This window comes from Cyanistes caeruleus, chromosome 7 (genome assembly GCF_971803275.1).
Source record: "Cyanistes caeruleus chromosome 7, bCyaCae1.hap1.1, whole genome shotgun sequence".
NCBI classification, from domain to species: domain Eukaryota; kingdom Metazoa; phylum Chordata; class Aves; order Passeriformes; family Paridae; genus Cyanistes; species Cyanistes caeruleus.
In genome coordinates, this window is record NC_141707.1 from 5,719,091 (window position 1) to 5,734,543 (window position 15,453).

A 15,453-nucleotide genomic window follows, 5' to 3' on the forward strand; every position below is an offset into this window, starting at 1 on the left:
TGGAATGCCTGAGGCTTTCTAGAACAGCTTCCTGAAAGCACAGCAATGCTCCATCCCTGCACAGGATCAGGAAGAGGGCAGAACTGTTAGAGCCAGCAGAGAGATGGGGACTTCAGAGGGCTCTTCTTTAGAATGCTGTTTATTCTATCGACTAGATTACAGCAGGGGGTCGTGGGTCAGCCTACAGCTGCTGGCTACAGGCAAGCCCTGAGTCCTGAAGCCCACTTAGTTCTGCTTACAGTGCATTATATCTCTTTCTTTTGCTGTGTGTATCATTGCATAACAACCAATCAGCATCATACACAATACCTTTACATGTACATATATCCTATCAAAACTGCTGAAATTACCATATATGTTAGTGACTACCTAATCATTTGAGTTAGTAATTAGATGGTAAACTCTGAAAGTTGTTTTGCAGTGGAAAATTCTTTTTGCTTTGGTAAAAAATGTCTTTCTGTCTGCCTATGCTTTTTCACTTGGTAGAAAACATGCTTTGTTTGAAGGCCACTTAAAGCTGTTGGACTTCAGCCATAAAACCTCCTTCTAACTGACTAAACCTTTGTTCTAAACCTTCCAGCTCGACTAAACCTTTGTTCTCTCGGTGGTTGCAGCTATAAGTGGCCCTACAAATGTCTTTTTATATATCCATGCTTGCTTTCATTTCTATAGAACCTTCTGGTAAGCATTCATATCTGTGAAAGTTTTCTGTTAAATTCTCATCCTTCCTAACATCTCCCCTGGCCTGATGAACAACACAGATGCTAGAAATTGTCTGATTCATCATTTGTGCACACATTGAAGTATACATGTGTCACAATCTGCTCACACAGGCGGGCGTCGTGAGAGGTTCCTTTGATCTCAGAGTGCAAAAAGGACACCAAGGGATTTCAGTTTAAATCACAACAGCAGTAATGCATCTTTATTTTGGTGCCAGCATCATGGGTTATGCAATAGATGAGAAGGAGAGAAAGAGAGAGAGAGAGAGGAATAAAGAGGCAAAGTAAAGAGAGAATACGGGGGGGGAGGTATCGCTACCAATGGACAAGATGGGGTCGCCAGTGTCTTCTTCCGTTGGGAACTCTCTCTCCAAAAGCAACTTAGAAAAGTCACCTTTAGAGTCTCAAGTTCCAAGGTGAGGGCAGTTGGCCAAAAGGTGGGGAGATGTATAGGCTATTGTGGTGTGACCCGTTGCTGTGGGAAGCAGGTGTGAGGTACTGAACAGGCCCCGCTCCTCACAAGTCCCTGCTCAGCAGCAGGAACGAAGGCAGTGTACCGTGGCAGCACAGCAAACACTTGCAAACAATCACTCTTGTGCTGTAGGTCGAGCACCCCTTCAAACAATGGCTTAGCAAGCATCCACCTCAACCAGGCCAGAACCCCTGCACAAAGTCCCCTGGGCTCCTCAGGGTCTCAGTCTCTGTTCTTGCCGTGCTCGTGAGGCAAATGAGGGAAACTTCAGACCGTCTCTTACACCACCCCGTGACTCGCGATCAGCGTCAAGAGGGCTCCTTTGTAGTGTGGTTACGAAGTCTTCAGGTCTCCTCAAAGGTTGGTACCCTGGAAAAGAGAGACAGAAAATCAGACAGAAAAAGAAAAGTAGGAAAAAGATAAGGGCAAGAAAAAAGGAAAGACAAAAGTAAAGAATCAATTTTCAATTAAAATATACATTCAACTTCTTATTACAAAGAATAAGTAATTTCAATTAATCAAATAAAACCCATATAAACAATTTCAGGCAATTTCTTTATCACAAGGGCCGATTTCCTATTTTTACTTTTCCAAAATTTCAATTAAATCCTGCTGAAGCAACAGTTGCTTTACCTGAGTGAGGTTCATCCCAATAGAGGTAGGCAATAAATGGTGGATCAGTGTGTAAATGGACTGTAAAAGGTGGTAAGAAATAACTGGGACTATATAAGAAAAATCACCTCCTGCAATCTTAGTAAAATTACAAACACAAAAATTTGAATGATTTTTTTGTATTCACTACTAAGATTTCTAGAAGTACACTATCACAAGCAGTTCTCAAACATGCACATCCACGTCCTATATGCACAAGTAGTTTCAGAAGTCTCAGTACGATGGATTTCAGAGTTGCAGATATTTTGTTCCATGTCCAAACAAACATCTTGAGCTCTGGTTGCATTACTTTCACAGATAAACCCTTGTTGTTCCCGGAAAATGCAGTTTCCAAATTAACAGTGAATTAATTATTAATGAAGTTTCCAAACCAACAGTTTGCCACTTCTCACCAATTTGATGAGCCCATTCCTTGTGCTCCAAAGGATAGAGAGCAGCTCCATCATGATTCAGCCCTAATGCAATGACAGGGAATATTGAAAGCGCTGAAGCATTCCGTATAGTCAGTACAAAGGCTGTGGCTGTGTTTGTGCTGGGGTCACAGGTAAAATTTACTTGGTTAAGAGACCATGCCAGATTAAACAATATTTGTTGTTGGCCAGTTTTTCTGATTATACATGGCCCGATTTCAAAATTTCTCAGGCTCAGTATAATCAGAGGTTGGGTGGTGGTAGGTGTAGGTGTCACAACATTGACATCAAGTTCTCCCCAGTATTTGGTATTGTTTTTCCCACACACGATTTGATGGGAAAATTGTACATCAGTCAGCTTTAGCCAACAATTCTGATTTTGAATTTCACAAAACAGAACATGGCCATGAGGTCCTGTGCCATAACTGTATACAGGTTCAATGAGGATTCAGCAATTAATTTTCAGGTTATTGTCACATCATCACCTTGCATTCCCATAAAGGGAGGGAAAACATTATGTTTGTCATCCAGCACTGGGGGGTGCTTACACCATGGTATGTGATTACTGCACTCAGTGCCACTGCATTGATTTTGAGTCTATGAATTAGACCTTTCAGACCTGACTGATGTGTCAGGTCATTTTGCCAATTACATGTTACAGAGGTTGATTTGGTTCAAGTGAAATGATACCAACAGTCAGTCAGTAGATTGGTTTTTACAAAGCTTTGTAATTTCCACCTTGTTGGTACAGAGGTCCAGGGTATAGTAACTAATATTTTTCTGATGACAACACGGTATGAGGGGGAATTATTTGTTCCATGACCACTCTGCTGTGGCGCAGAGTTCTGCCATGATGTTGGGGTGCAAATTGCTTGTCACATCTGATTCTAGAAAATTTCCAACGATTGCAACGGTGGAAGCTGTCTCATAAGGAGACTTTTCCACTTTTCTGCATCCTACCTTAATTTCTTCACCAATTGTTCCAGTTATCACTCTGGGCCAATCTTTTCGGTCCCAACCCCAGTCATTTTGACGGTATGTACCTCAAGAGTCGTGTAGTACTACGGTCACTAGGTTTGGGTGACGGCTTCTGGGGTAGGATCCTAGAACACATCAGGTGTACCTGATGGTAGCTTCAGACCACGGCCACTCAGCCGAGTTTTGGCCATGGTGTTGTGGTAAGATGCAGACAAGTATCTTACCATAGTAAGTACTTACTATTTAATACTAGTATTATCATGGTTTATCTGGTCTTCATGGCCCTCGGTGTTCTTCTGTGGAAAGTGAACACAACAGAGTCTGCCCCCAAAAGGCAGAAACTTAAAATGATGGAATTACCCAGCATGTGTTGATCCAATGCTTTTTTCCCAGAGTGTCGGAGGCCACCCATGCATATTTATTTGGAGAGGTTTTTAGTACTAGTGGTACTTGCCCTACACTAGGAAGGTCCACCAGGGCAGGTTGTCCAGGGTAGTGTGCTGGATCCTTTGGGTCACTTGGTCCTCATAGAGTGGGAATTATGCTTGGGGCTTTTGGACAAAAGGCAGTGATTTTGGGACACCTGTTTAATCCCCATCTGTCATTTATATTTTTTACAGCTTCCCTTAGCCAAAGAGCCCAACTTCCCTCCTGTGGTTTAAGGAGCCACTTCAGGAAACCATTGGTCCTGGTCCTAACTACAATCCTGTTAGCTTGAGAGCAGCAAGGGGTGTGAAAAGTCCATTTTATTCTTTCACCTTTTGCCCAATCCTGTTCAATTTTGGCAGTGAAGTGGGACCCGTTATCAGATTGACTTTCTTGTGGTTTTGGGAAAATTCCAAACCACCCTTGCTATGCTTTGACAGTATTATCTCCTGTAGTTCTTTTCAAAGCTTGGGCTTGGATAATCTCCACTCCTACCAGCACAAAGTGTTTACCACCTGACTTCTTCAAGGGACCAATATAATCCACCTGCCACGCATCCCATAAGCCTTTACCCTTTCTTAAGTGCATAGGTCATCTTCTCAAGGATGGCTTTGCAGTCATCTGTGACATTGCTTGCAGGCTGATATGCAAGTTTTACACATTTCCCTGGTGACAGGACAGCTGTCAGCAAGAGCTTCTTTGTAAAAATCTTCGGCACCTGGGTGCCGTCTTTTTACCTGCAGCCATTCCAAAAGGTGCTCCCAGTCCTCTGAAATTTGTTCTTCTCTCAGGCTGAAACATAAACTTTGAAGAATTTCAGATATTAGAAAAGCTAAAGCCTTAATTAAAATTAATCCTCGCTAAATCAAATTAAAATAGAGAGGCCCTACTAGAATGAGGAGCTAATCATTAGCCAATAACTAATTGTCTGTCAACCTTGTGTTTGTTCAGCTGGGCTTGTAATGAGAAACGCAGAATCTTGTGAGGAACTTCAAGAACATAAGATAATTGGAAACCAGAAACTAATTGGAAACACAAAACTAGGAGCCTGGCCAGGGGCTGATTTGTCACTTTGGACTGAAAAGGCAGAAAGGTCACAATGAAGAAGAGATATATTCCTTCCTCCTTTTGTGACCACTTCCCATAATAAGACCACTGACCTATTTCAAGGAACAAACTGCACATGCTTAATTGCTTCTTTCTTGACTGGCATAGGAAGCGGGGAGTGAGTGGTAACTGGGTTATGAATACGTATTTGTATTTAATATCTTGGTAAATAAAAGTCTGTATTCACCTGCATTCGGGGCTGTGTGTATTAATGGTCACCCTGCCCATCGGCCCAGCACTGCCAATAAACTGCCAATAAACACACACTCTGTAACCCTAATCAGTTAAAGAGTCTTTGTCTGTCTCAGCTGGATACTGATACTAGATCATATCCATATTTTGGTAAATCATTTTGGTGACTGCTGCAGGACTCTGCTCTCTCTAACCCAGGGGCCAGCAGGGGTCCAGGCCCACCCAGAATTTTCTGGGAAGAGGGAGGCTCCTGTGTCCTCATTGACAACCTGGAGAAAGACCAGGAACTGCCAGAACTATGGACAAAAGATACGTTTAAAAATTGAAACAGCTACCTTTGAGGTGGTGTACAGCATATGCAGGGTTAAAAGGCTGTTGATAAATAGATAAAATTGATAAATAAATAAAAGAGACATCTTTACATGCAATGAATGCCTCTGTGGTTTTGTTTGTATGTTTCCACAGAATAATTTGTTTCAAGAGTGTGAGCTCTTCAGTTTTGAGCAGGAGGAGCAGCGTAAGCTGACGGCGGTTTGTGTTTTAAGCAGTGCCAGGAGCGCACTGCGAGTTAATAGTTTGTGTCTTGAGGTGAAACGGTAGTCACAACAGGATTGCTGGTTTGCTGTGTTTTGGGAGCTGTGGAGGCTGTGAAAAACAATTTAGAGAACCCAGATGAAAGCATTAAACCTTAGTTAGTGCCTTGTTGTAAACCACTTCAGTTGTTATGGTGTCTATCCCAAGTTCAAGTTGTAAGCTTTCTTCTTGTTATGTATTAGTTGTACTTACCCTCGTTGTCATATCCCTGTCCCGTCGGGAGATCGCCACCACTGCTCCCCAGACTGGCATCCTCGGCCCTGAGGAGGAGGATGACATAAGGGCCTATATGTAAATGAGGGAGACCAGAGACACACAGGACACACACAGACCGATAAGAACCCGAAACAGCGAGCCGCACTAAATAGAAGAAATCAAGACAGCACCACCGAACGAGGAAGACGCAGAGGGGTCCCCTGACTTCTTCCTAAAAACTGAAATGACCAAAGGGAACTCGGCCAGGGTGACATCCTAGACTCCAAGCCAAAGAAGACGAGCATTCCTGCAGACTCCTGTGAGGACAGAAGCTCCGACTCTGCCGTGTGGCAAAGTCAACCTCCTCCTCCTGCGTGTGGAATCTGGGAGCAGTGGCAGTGTGTGCGACCCCTCGGGCCCGCACCCAAGCTGATTCTTGGAATAAAAGCATTAAAAGAGGACCTCTAGTCCTGCCCAATTTATTTCAGTACCTAGGCAGGTGCTGAGAACAGAGCAGTGTTTTGGCAACTGCCTGGCAGTGCTGTCCCTCTGACATTCCTTCTCCCATCAAAGGGGATTGGAGAGGGCAAGATCCTAGGAGAGGACACAACCAAGCCAAATGACCCAAATTAGCCAAAGGGATATTCCATACCTTATGACAACAGCTCAGAGAGGTAATCTGAGGGAGAGAAGAGGAAGTGGGGGGCATTTGTGAGTTTCCACTGTTTGCCTTTTGGAGGAACTGTTACACATGCGGAAGCCTTTCTTTTCAGAAAATGTCCAAACATCAGATGGGAAGTAGAGAGTGACTTTTTTCTCTTCAGCCCATGCAAGCACAGATCTCTGCTTAGTTCTTTATTTTACTGTAATAAAACTGCCTTATCTCACCCTGCTGGCTGTTCTCTGTCTTATTCTCTTCCCCGTCCCAGTGGGAAAGACAGTGACAGAGCGACAGTGGACACCTGGCACCCAGCCACGGTCGACCCACTGCAGTCGTTTAGGCACCCAAATGTGGGGCGATATAAAGTTGGTGAAATGGACTATAGCAGGAACCTGGAGGGACCAGGATGGAACTGCAGAGGAGTGCAGGCCCGGGGTGGCAAACAGTTTAGCAATGAGCCTGAAGCTGTGGCAGGAGCAGCATGAGGCTGGGCAGACCCAGAGATGTTGAGTTAAAAGTGTACTAAAAATCCAGAGCAGCAGCAGAAACAGCAGGGTCTGGGCAGCCCTGGAAGGAGAAAAAAAAGGTGGAGGGGGGGTTTGTTTTTGGGTGTTCCCTGGCTGTCACCTGTGTAATGCCCTGGCAACAGCAGCAGCTGCTGGGCTCCCACAAGCAGCCTTGAAACGCTCCCTTACAGAGGTGGTCGGGGTCCCTGTTTTCCCCTCAGGCACCCAAGCACATGGTGAGGATCCCTCCCAGAGTGATTGGGTATTGAAAGGACCCAGTTACATGGCCACACCTGGGAGCAGAGGCTCACCCACATTAAAGAGACACAGAGATGGAAAAGTTCTGCAGTAGCAGTGGATCCTCTGGGCAGCAGCAGTCCAACACCAAAACCTCAACCATCTGCCCTTTGAGCCGTGTCCCCCAGCTAAGAGACAGCCATAACCCCACTGCCTGTCCCTCCTCCCCCAGGCACGACTCCCAAAAGCTCCTTTCCCTTGGCTGACTCCTTAGTGTGGGATGTAGGAGGCCTCGGCCACGTCTTTTGTTTCTTCATGACCTGTATTTGTGGCCCGGACAGCCGCTGCCTTCACAGAGTCTTCCTTTCAGATGGGAAACAATTCCCTAAAGAATCCAAACCAAAAGAAGGGCCTCTACTTTGCTGTATTGAAACAAAATTAAAAGCTAAAAATTAGCTAAAATACAGAATAAAAAAAATAATTCTTAGCTTATAATGGCTCAGCTCCTTATCAAATTCAGTGATCCCTAAATTTCTAGCTAAATACAATCTCACTCATTTTCAACATGTAAACAAGACAGCCAGTCCTGTCCTGCTGGCTCCCAGCAGCGCCTTGCAGCAGTCCTGCATCCACATCAGGATGCTGGCCCACACAGGGCTGTCCTGGAAACTAAGGCGGCTGACTTGACGTTTGTGCAGGTACCCAGAGGCCAAGCCCAGCGGTGTTCCCTCAGGATACAGCAGTCCTGAGTGATCTCCCCTGACGTCACCCGCTCCTTGTGGCACCAGTTGCTTTCCTGTGCAATGTTCTAGCTGCTCCAAGAGTAAAGAGGGAGCTGGAGAAAGAGCTTGCCAGGCTGCTCTCCATCCTTTCCCAGCAATCCTGCTTAAGGGGAGAAGTCCAAGCTGAGCTCAAATGTGTAAATGGAAGAGCCGTGCACAGGAAGGGTCAGTGGGAAGGATGATCCAGGAACCATTGGCCCGGCAGCCTGAGCTTGCTACCGTGGAAGGCCTTGGAGCAGATCCTGCTGAGTGCCATGCCACGGCATGTGCAGGGAACCAGGGGCTCTGCTGGAGGGTGGGAAAGCTCTGTGGAGGGATGGGAACAGCTGGGGGTCCTGGTGGGGTGTTGAGGAGTTCTGTGAGCATGTTTTGGGGGGTGTTGGTATTGGTGGGTGTGTTGGGGAAGGAGTTGCCTGGAAGTGAGAGGTCTAGGCTGGAATTTGAGTCAGTTTAACAGCATCATCCGTGGTTTAGCACAGCCTTGCTTATAGAGGACATAAGGAATATGTGTGACTTTTCCTGTTAGTGGTCCTGGTTCTCATGCAAAAAAGAAGAGGGGAGAGCTGAAATTTATTGGCCACCTAGATATCTGTACCAGGGGGAGGATTAGCCTTTTTGCAATCAACTCAATTGTTTGGACTACTTTTGTAATACTGAGTGGACTTTGTTTCCTTGAGAGCTTTAATCCTTCAGAGAATTAGGATATTATCATCCCTCCATAGAAAAGCAAAGGTTTGCAAACCAAAGAATGGCCTTTTTTTAGCCTCTGTGCAGTGTTATATTTTGTAATGTGACTCTCAAAGGATGATGTTAAGGCAAAGGACTTGCTGCTTTGAGATGGGAAGCAAACTTGCACATCTTTCACATTCTCCGGCCACTCCAATTAATTGGTGAAGTCTGCCAGATCCTTCTGTGCCTTCCCAACAAAGATGTTTTTTGAGGTGCATGAAATGACTTCAATGGGAAAATAATTCCAATTAATGTAATTAATCTGACCAAGACTAAGAGTTGCCAGCAGTTGTTCCAAATGTTCCTGCCAAGACCCCTGCAGGAAGGAGCCCAGCCCCCAATGCACGTGGGCTTTGGCTTTGGCCTTCTGGCACAGAAACCCCCCAGGGGCACAGGTCTCTGGGGCAGGAGAAGGGCACCAGCACTGCCAGGGCTCGGCTGGGGTGGCAGGTCTGCCTCGGTGGGGACTCTGCCACACCTGCTGATTTCAGTGCTGCCAGGCCCCTGTACAGATTCTGTGCAAGGCCCCGTGCCCTTCCTGCTGCGCCTGCGTCGGCAGCCCTGGGGGCTCCTTCTGCTGCCCTGAGCCTGCAGAGCAGGGCAGCGTTTGCTGATGGTTTGAGGTGTTCCTAAAGATCCTGTCAGGCTGTCTCAGACACTTTGGGCAAGGGATTCCTTCCAACCTGGGCCACTTTGGGGGGATGGGGGCGGAACCGGGGCAGGTGGCAGTGTGTGCAAGGGCCCTTTGTGACACAGTGCAGAAAGGTAACCGTGGAATGGAAAGGGACAGGATGTCCAAGGGCCCTTTGTGACACATGGTGACATAGGGGCTGTCCCAGTGAGGTGACAGGGCCATGCCCCAGTGCTCAGTGCATGCGACGGGACAGGACGCGCCGGAGCGGTGCTGTGAGGAGCCCCTGCGGAGTGCACTCGTTCCTTGCTGACCCGGAGTTTTTTCTTTACCTTATTGGTGCAGGTTACCTCGAGGCCAGACCACAGGGCTTGGTGACCTGTGGCCTCCTCAGGAGTTTTTTTCTGCAGGTGTCCTCGAGGGCAGGCCTGGGACTTGGTGACTTGGAGTTTTTCTGAGGCATCTCTTTCCTGTGGCCGGTGCCCTTGAGGCCAGACTGTCAGACTTGTCAACTGAGAGCTCTTCCAAGGCCTCTCTCTTGCAGGTGCCCTCAACGCCAGATTTTGGGATGGCAGAGAAACGTCAAGGGAACTCCAACCTGTTCAGGGCGAAGAAGAACAAAGCTTCTTCACCTGCCCCAGCAAAGAAGCCTAATGCAGCGCCACAGTTCCAGCCACCACAAGATGGTGAGTGGCAGAGCTGGGCCACAGGGCTGATGGCTGCAGCCAGCTAGATCCCATGCCATGCCATGCCATCCCATCCCCTGTGGACATGCCCAAGGACAGGACGGAATAGGGGCCAAGGCTGTCCCCCAACAGTGGCCGTGCACCATCCCCTGAGCCACCCCAGGGCTGTCCCTGCCTGGGGAGTGCAGGGCTGGGCTGTGTTCTCCGGCCTCTCCCGCAGCCCCTTGGCTCTGGCTGCACTCAGTCTTTGCCAAATGCAGGAAAGAAGCGGAAGCAAGAGCAGGACTCCGACAACGGATGCTTCCGCAGAACACTGAAGGTACCTGCAGCCATCCCCACCTGGGCTGGGCCTGCTGTCACTGCTCAGCCCAGCTCTGCACATGGAGCACTCTGTGGAACATGCCTCTCTTCCCTGCTTTTCTGTCAATGTTTCCAAAGTTCATGGGTGGTTGTTGTAGAAAGAACAAAGACACCAAGGACGCAGACAAACGTGATTCCAGGCTAAGAGATGCTGGCATACCATCAGTTGAATGTGCAGAAATGACTAATTACATAGTGAAGGCTGACCAGGTAACAAATGAGGCCAATTCAGACACCTGAATGACTGCACTGATACTATCCCCACTTTAACTGTCATTTATGCTCACAATTTATAATTCACATATACACATATTTCTTATCAAAAGTAATAAGCAGCCAGTGCACATGGCTGGAGGCCTCCCAGGATCATACGGCCCATCCAGGCATGTCTGCTTGCCCACCTCAGCCTTTTCCCAGAGTTGGGGGGAAGGGAAGCACTTCTTGGGGGAAGCTGGGTAATCTCCTCCCTCAGAGAGCACTCCCAAGTTTTCCCCATGCCTCATCCAGGTGCCAGCCATGGTGAGGATCATGCATGAGAGACTTGCGTCCCCTGTGACTGCCGATGTCAGGCTATTAATGAACATTCTGAGGATAGCTGATGAACACCCTGCTGGTACAGTGCTGACCCTCCTGCGCTGTGCTCCAACATGTGACAGGTATGGGGCCCACGTGCCTTGAGAGCTCAGGGCTCAGCGGCCTTTAGGGCCCATCGCCCTGCACAGCCTGTCCAATGGGCTCTGCCCAACAGGCAGAGAGGTCCAGGAGCCTCGGGCCCCTCTGTTTCCTGAGGCTGCTGCCAGTGCTCCCTCCCTGCCCCTCAGGGCACTGGGGCTCTGTCACCTGGGACCCCACAGCTACACAGGGCATGGCTCTGTGACTGAGACACCCCTAACAAACAGCTCTGATCCCACAGAGCTGCCACAATGATGTGGAGAACTATAGCTTCGTCAAGTCCCACAGTAGAGAAGGTCCTGCCAACACTGCTCTGTGTGATGGAGGATTGGCCTCTGCACAGCATGTTCACCTCTGATGGAGACGACACGGGTGTCTTTGCCCTGGCTGTGAGTTTCTGGGACTGGCCTTTGCTCTCCCCTAGGTCACCTCTCCAGCAGCTCTTCATCCTCTCCTTGCCTCAGGCACTGGGCTGAAACCTGGGCTAGGGGCAGGCTCAGGGGGCACCGGGCCCGCTGCTCCCCCTGCATCTCCCCTCGGGCCCTGCCCCATGGACGCCTTAGCACTGAGCGCTGTCTTGGTGTGATTGTTTTGCAGGCAACTCTGGTGGTCTGGGTGATTATCCAGGTGCCCAAGTGCCACGAGGCAATGCACATTTATGCCTCCCACCTGCTTGTGGCTCTGATAGTTCAGATTTTTGACAGCACAGTGCATAGTAATGAGGAGGTTGACAACTTTTGGACACAATGCCAGGAAGAACATGACCTTCACACAAACCCCAGCAGGTGCTCCCTCCCAATCCTTCTGTCCCTCCCATGTCCCCAGGGCAGGAGCCAGAGATCACAGCATGACCTGGGCTTTGCTCTGCACACAGGTTTGCAGTGCAGACCATGAAGGCCCTGTTCTGCCGACTGCGGTGTGAAAATGTGGTCATGGAAATGGGACGCAAGTGTGGCTGGGATACGCTGGTCTGTGCTGACACCCAGCACTATGCTGTGGGTCTGCTGGCCAGGTGAGAGCCCCTTCCCCCTACTGCCCTCAGCATTTGTGCCCTGTGCCTGGGGTGCCTCACATGGTCCCTGTGGTCCTGGACCAGATGGCCTTGTCACTGAGGGATGGCTGAGAAGACTGGAAAAGGCTGAGAGAGGAGGGTGCCCAGAAGAAGCCACCTCCCAAAGTGCCCACGGTTGCTCCAGGGTGGTGGGAAAAGACCTTTGTGTGATCTTTGTGTGCCAGTCCTGGGAGAAGTTTGCCCCTTCCGCTTCATGGTCTTAGTGCCCTTTTCCTCCTGCCCAGGGAGATGCACCGTGACTTGATCCCCTTGTGTTCCCGCATGGCATGCCATCTGCTTGGGCTGCTCAGCACATCTGGGCATCGCTGCGATCTGCATTTCCTGGCATTCCTTGTGGAGGTGAGCCCCATGGCCAGCACTACCTCGCTGAGCTGCCTGCCAGCCCTGTCCCCTTGCATAGCCACAGCTGCCTGGGACGGTGCCCGCGCCCTGTGCTGCTGCCTGGGCCCACCCCTGTGCAGTTCCAGGCTCCTGCCAGCTGGCTCCTCTGTCACTGCCCTGTGCCTTTCAGGTCCTGGATTGCCTGGATTTGAGTGAATGTAGTGACAGTGTTCTGGAGATAATGTCAAGGTACCTGCGGAATGAGTGCAGGGAGAGGTGTCGCCTGGCGCTCAAAGGCCTCGTGGTGCTCATCAGGGATCCCTCCACGGTGAGAATGGGGCAGCGGCTGAAGCTGTGCTGGGCAAAGCAGCCCCTTGGGCTGGCTGGGCTTCAGGAGCTGAGGCAGCTGCTCCCAGCTCTCCTGCCTCACCTGCCTCAGTGCTTTGGGACAGGCCTTTGGCCTCTGGGCCTGGCAGCAGCAGGGTGGGGTTGCAGTGCCAGGGCGGTTTTGGCGCTGCAGCCATTCAGGGCTTCCCAACACAGCCTTGTGTTCCAAACAGGCAAGAAGAATAGGAATCCTGTCTCAACGGCTTGTGTATGTGCTGGGTGATGCAGATGGAGAGGTGGTCAGGATGTCCCTCTGTGTCTTCACAAATGTTCTCCAGCACAAGGATATCCTGATATCCAGCACCACCGCCCCAAATCTGGCTGAAGCACTCCTGCTTCTTTTTGACCATGTAAGGCTTTGTGCCCCCAGCCACGGGCATTGGCTGCTGGCCAGAAACTTTGTGCCCTGTGGATTTTAAGCTTTTGCACAGGTGGGCTGGAGAAGTTGGTGCTGAGGTATTTTCCACTTCCTTTCCTCCAGGACAACAGCCATGTGCAGTTGCTTTCTATTCAGCTTTTTCAAAAGATGATGGACTTGGTAGTAGATGAGGGAAAAAAGCCCCTGAGGAGAACTGCGAGCCAGAGCCTGCTCCCACTCTTCTTGCACTGCCATGAGGAGAACCAGCACGTGGCAAAGGTGAGGAGGAGGCTCGGCTTCCTCCTGCCCTCGAACCTCCCAGGCTGCGGCCTCTTCCAGACCTTGGCACAGGGATGTGAGTCCTGTGCTCTATGCTGTGATGACATCTTCCACCTTTCCTGCTCTCCAGGCCTCTCAGGAAACATTGCTTTGTGCAACTGGGTTCCTTAAGAAGAGGAGTCTGAAGAAGTTGGTTAAGAGTGAGAAGCTGTCAAAGTTTGGCAAATGCCTGGTAAGGACAGCCTGGAGAAGCTCCCTGCCCCCAGGGCTCAGTGTGTGGGGCTGGCAGCTGTGGCCCAGTGCTGCACCCATGGGAGCCAGCCTGTGCCCCACACACCGCTCCCTTCCCTGGGCTGCACGGCTTCTTCTCCAGGCTCCTGTGGCCCCGAGCCGGGTGCCGATGGAGCCCCAGCCCTGTGGGGCTGCGGGCCTGGGGGGCAGCGCGGCTCCCCGGGCAGCAGCCGGCCCTCTGCCCCCCTCCAGAGCCCGGCGCCAGTGGCTGCTGCCCGGTGCCTCAGGGCTGGGCGGGCACGGGAGGCCCGGGCTGGCCGCAGGCAGCGTCCGGCCGAGGGGCAGAGCCCGCACCGACCCTTCCCTCCTGCCGCTCTCTGCAGCTGTCAGACGACAGGAGCCAAGCGGCCGAGCACCTGCGCCGGGCCTTGCCATACCTGCAAAGTCCACAGGAGTCCCTGCGAGAGGCAGCCGTCAGGTTCATCGGTGAGCCACGGGCCCGGGCTGGCTCCCCGCCCCGCCGCAGCTCGGCCCCGGCCCCGGCTGCTGCTGTCCCGGCAGCGGCACCCGGGCCCGGCGCCCTGGAGCCCCGGCTGCCCTCGGGGCTGCTGCCGGCCTCTGGCAGCCGTGCCCTTGGGCTGAGTCAGGATGCGGCAAGGGCTGGGGCTGAGCCCTGCCGGGGCGGGAGGCCGTGTGGCCCCAGGGCTGGCAGCGCCGCTGGCAGGGAGCTGTGCTGCCAGGGCCCTGACAGGCTCTGTGTTCCCAGGGATGGCCGGGCGGTACCTGAAGGGGCAGCCAGGAGAGCTTCACGTTCTCAGTGAGGGTGAGTGAGGGCAGTGGGATGTCAGAGGGGGCTGGTGGGGGGAACTGCAATCCCTGTCCCAGCTGCGGATGGTTTCGCTCTCTGTGTGGACGAGGGGTGGTGTGGGCAGAGCACAGAGCGATTTCAGAGACGTGGGCGGGGGGATTTGTGCCCAGCTGATGAAAGGCTGTGCCTTTCGGCTGATGCCGTTGGCCTCTCCTCTGTTGTGGTTATGGCGAGAGCTGGGAGGGGTGTCCTTAGCAGAACAATCACCGGGTGTCCTCGCAGGTCTGCGTACTGACTGTAGTAGTTCATCTCTCTTGCAGCCCTTGAAGCCATGAGCAAAGATGACAGCCCATCCTCCACTAACCTGGAAATTCAAGCCATTTTTGGACAAAGATCTGCAGAGCTAAAGTCATCTACTGGAATCAGAGAACTGTCTGAAGAACAGTACCCGGAGGCAGTGAAGAGAACACCACGACTCAGTGTCACTGGACCTCCAGGCACGGCTGATGCTGAGCACAGCTGAGCCTGTGGGAAGCTCCCATAGCTCCTGCCTCCTCCCTCCCTTTTGACAGCTCCCTCCCTCCAGCCCTCAGATCCTACCCATCCCCTTTTTTTTTTCCCCCATCTCATCCCTTCACTTTCCCTTCCATTAATAAACCTTTTGGTTTCTCCCCCTACCTGCATCTCTGTGGAGCTGAAGGGTCACAAATCCAGAGCGCTGTGACGCACAGGCCCCTCCTGCCGTTCTCTCCTGCACCGTGTTTTGTGCAGAGACGCAGAAGAACGAGTGCAGATCAGGCTGGAAAGGTCCCTGTGCTGAAGGCCCCGTTCCACAGCATTGTGGAGTTAAAGGTCTTGCTTAGCAACCTGAAGGCCTTGGATTTTGGAAGAGCCAAAGAACTCTTTTGGGTATGCCCAGAACCCGGCTGTGAGGGATTCTGTGGCAAGCATGCACAGAGGGCAAAGGA

General features: G+C 51.0%; 1 protein-coding gene and 1 long non-coding RNA gene across 4 annotated transcripts; one reads left to right on the forward strand and one right to left on the reverse strand.

The window, feature by feature from the left end:
* Positions 1-894: 894 nt before the first annotated feature.
* Positions 895-9,723, reverse strand: LOC111944341 (uncharacterized). Its single transcript, XR_015289352.1, has 5 exons — positions 9,644-9,723; positions 5,763-5,830; positions 4,415-4,481; positions 3,492-3,572; positions 895-1,560 (listed from the first exon to the last, which is right to left on the reverse strand). It is a non-coding gene; the product is annotated as an uncharacterized LOC111944341 (long non-coding RNA).
* On the forward strand, positions 9,478-15,162 carry LOC111931689 (maestro heat-like repeat-containing protein family member 7). 3 transcript variants are annotated; one of them, XM_086898095.1, is made up of 15 exons: positions 9,478-9,997; positions 10,258-10,316; positions 10,436-10,567; positions 10,865-11,013; positions 11,271-11,418; positions 11,627-11,814; positions 11,904-12,041; positions 12,326-12,440; positions 12,613-12,750; positions 12,983-13,159; positions 13,291-13,446; positions 13,577-13,678; positions 14,061-14,163; positions 14,444-14,500; positions 14,806-15,162. In XM_086898095.1, the coding sequence occupies exons 1-15, from the start codon at positions 9,880-9,882 to the stop codon at positions 15,006-15,008; spliced, it is 1,983 nt and encodes a 660-aa protein (XP_086754221.1). In that variant the 5' UTR covers positions 9,478-9,879; the 3' UTR covers positions 15,009-15,162. The 3 variants fall into 3 exon arrangements, with proteins under 3 accessions (XP_086754221.1, XP_086754222.1, XP_086754223.1); XM_086898097.1 differs by having other exon boundaries at positions 9,513-9,997; positions 10,456-10,567; XM_086898096.1 differs by lacking the exon at positions 10,436-10,567 and having other exon boundaries at positions 9,496-9,997.
* The last annotated feature ends 291 nt before the right edge of the window (positions 15,163-15,453 follow it).

Excerpts from the sequence above, each read along its gene's own strand:
- LOC111931689 (XM_086898095.1), top strand. The coding sequence starts at position 9,880 with ATGGCAGAGAAACGTCAAGGGAACTCCAACCTGTTCAGGGCGAAGAAG. Across the intron at positions 13,447-13,576 it reads AGAACCAGCACGTGGCAAAG|GCCTCTCAGGAAACATTGCT; the intron begins GTGAGGAGGAGG and ends CCTGCTCTCCAG. Across the intron at positions 14,164-14,443 it reads GGCAGCCGTCAGGTTCATCG|GGATGGCCGGGCGGTACCTG; the intron begins GTGAGCCACGGG and ends CTGTGTTCCCAG.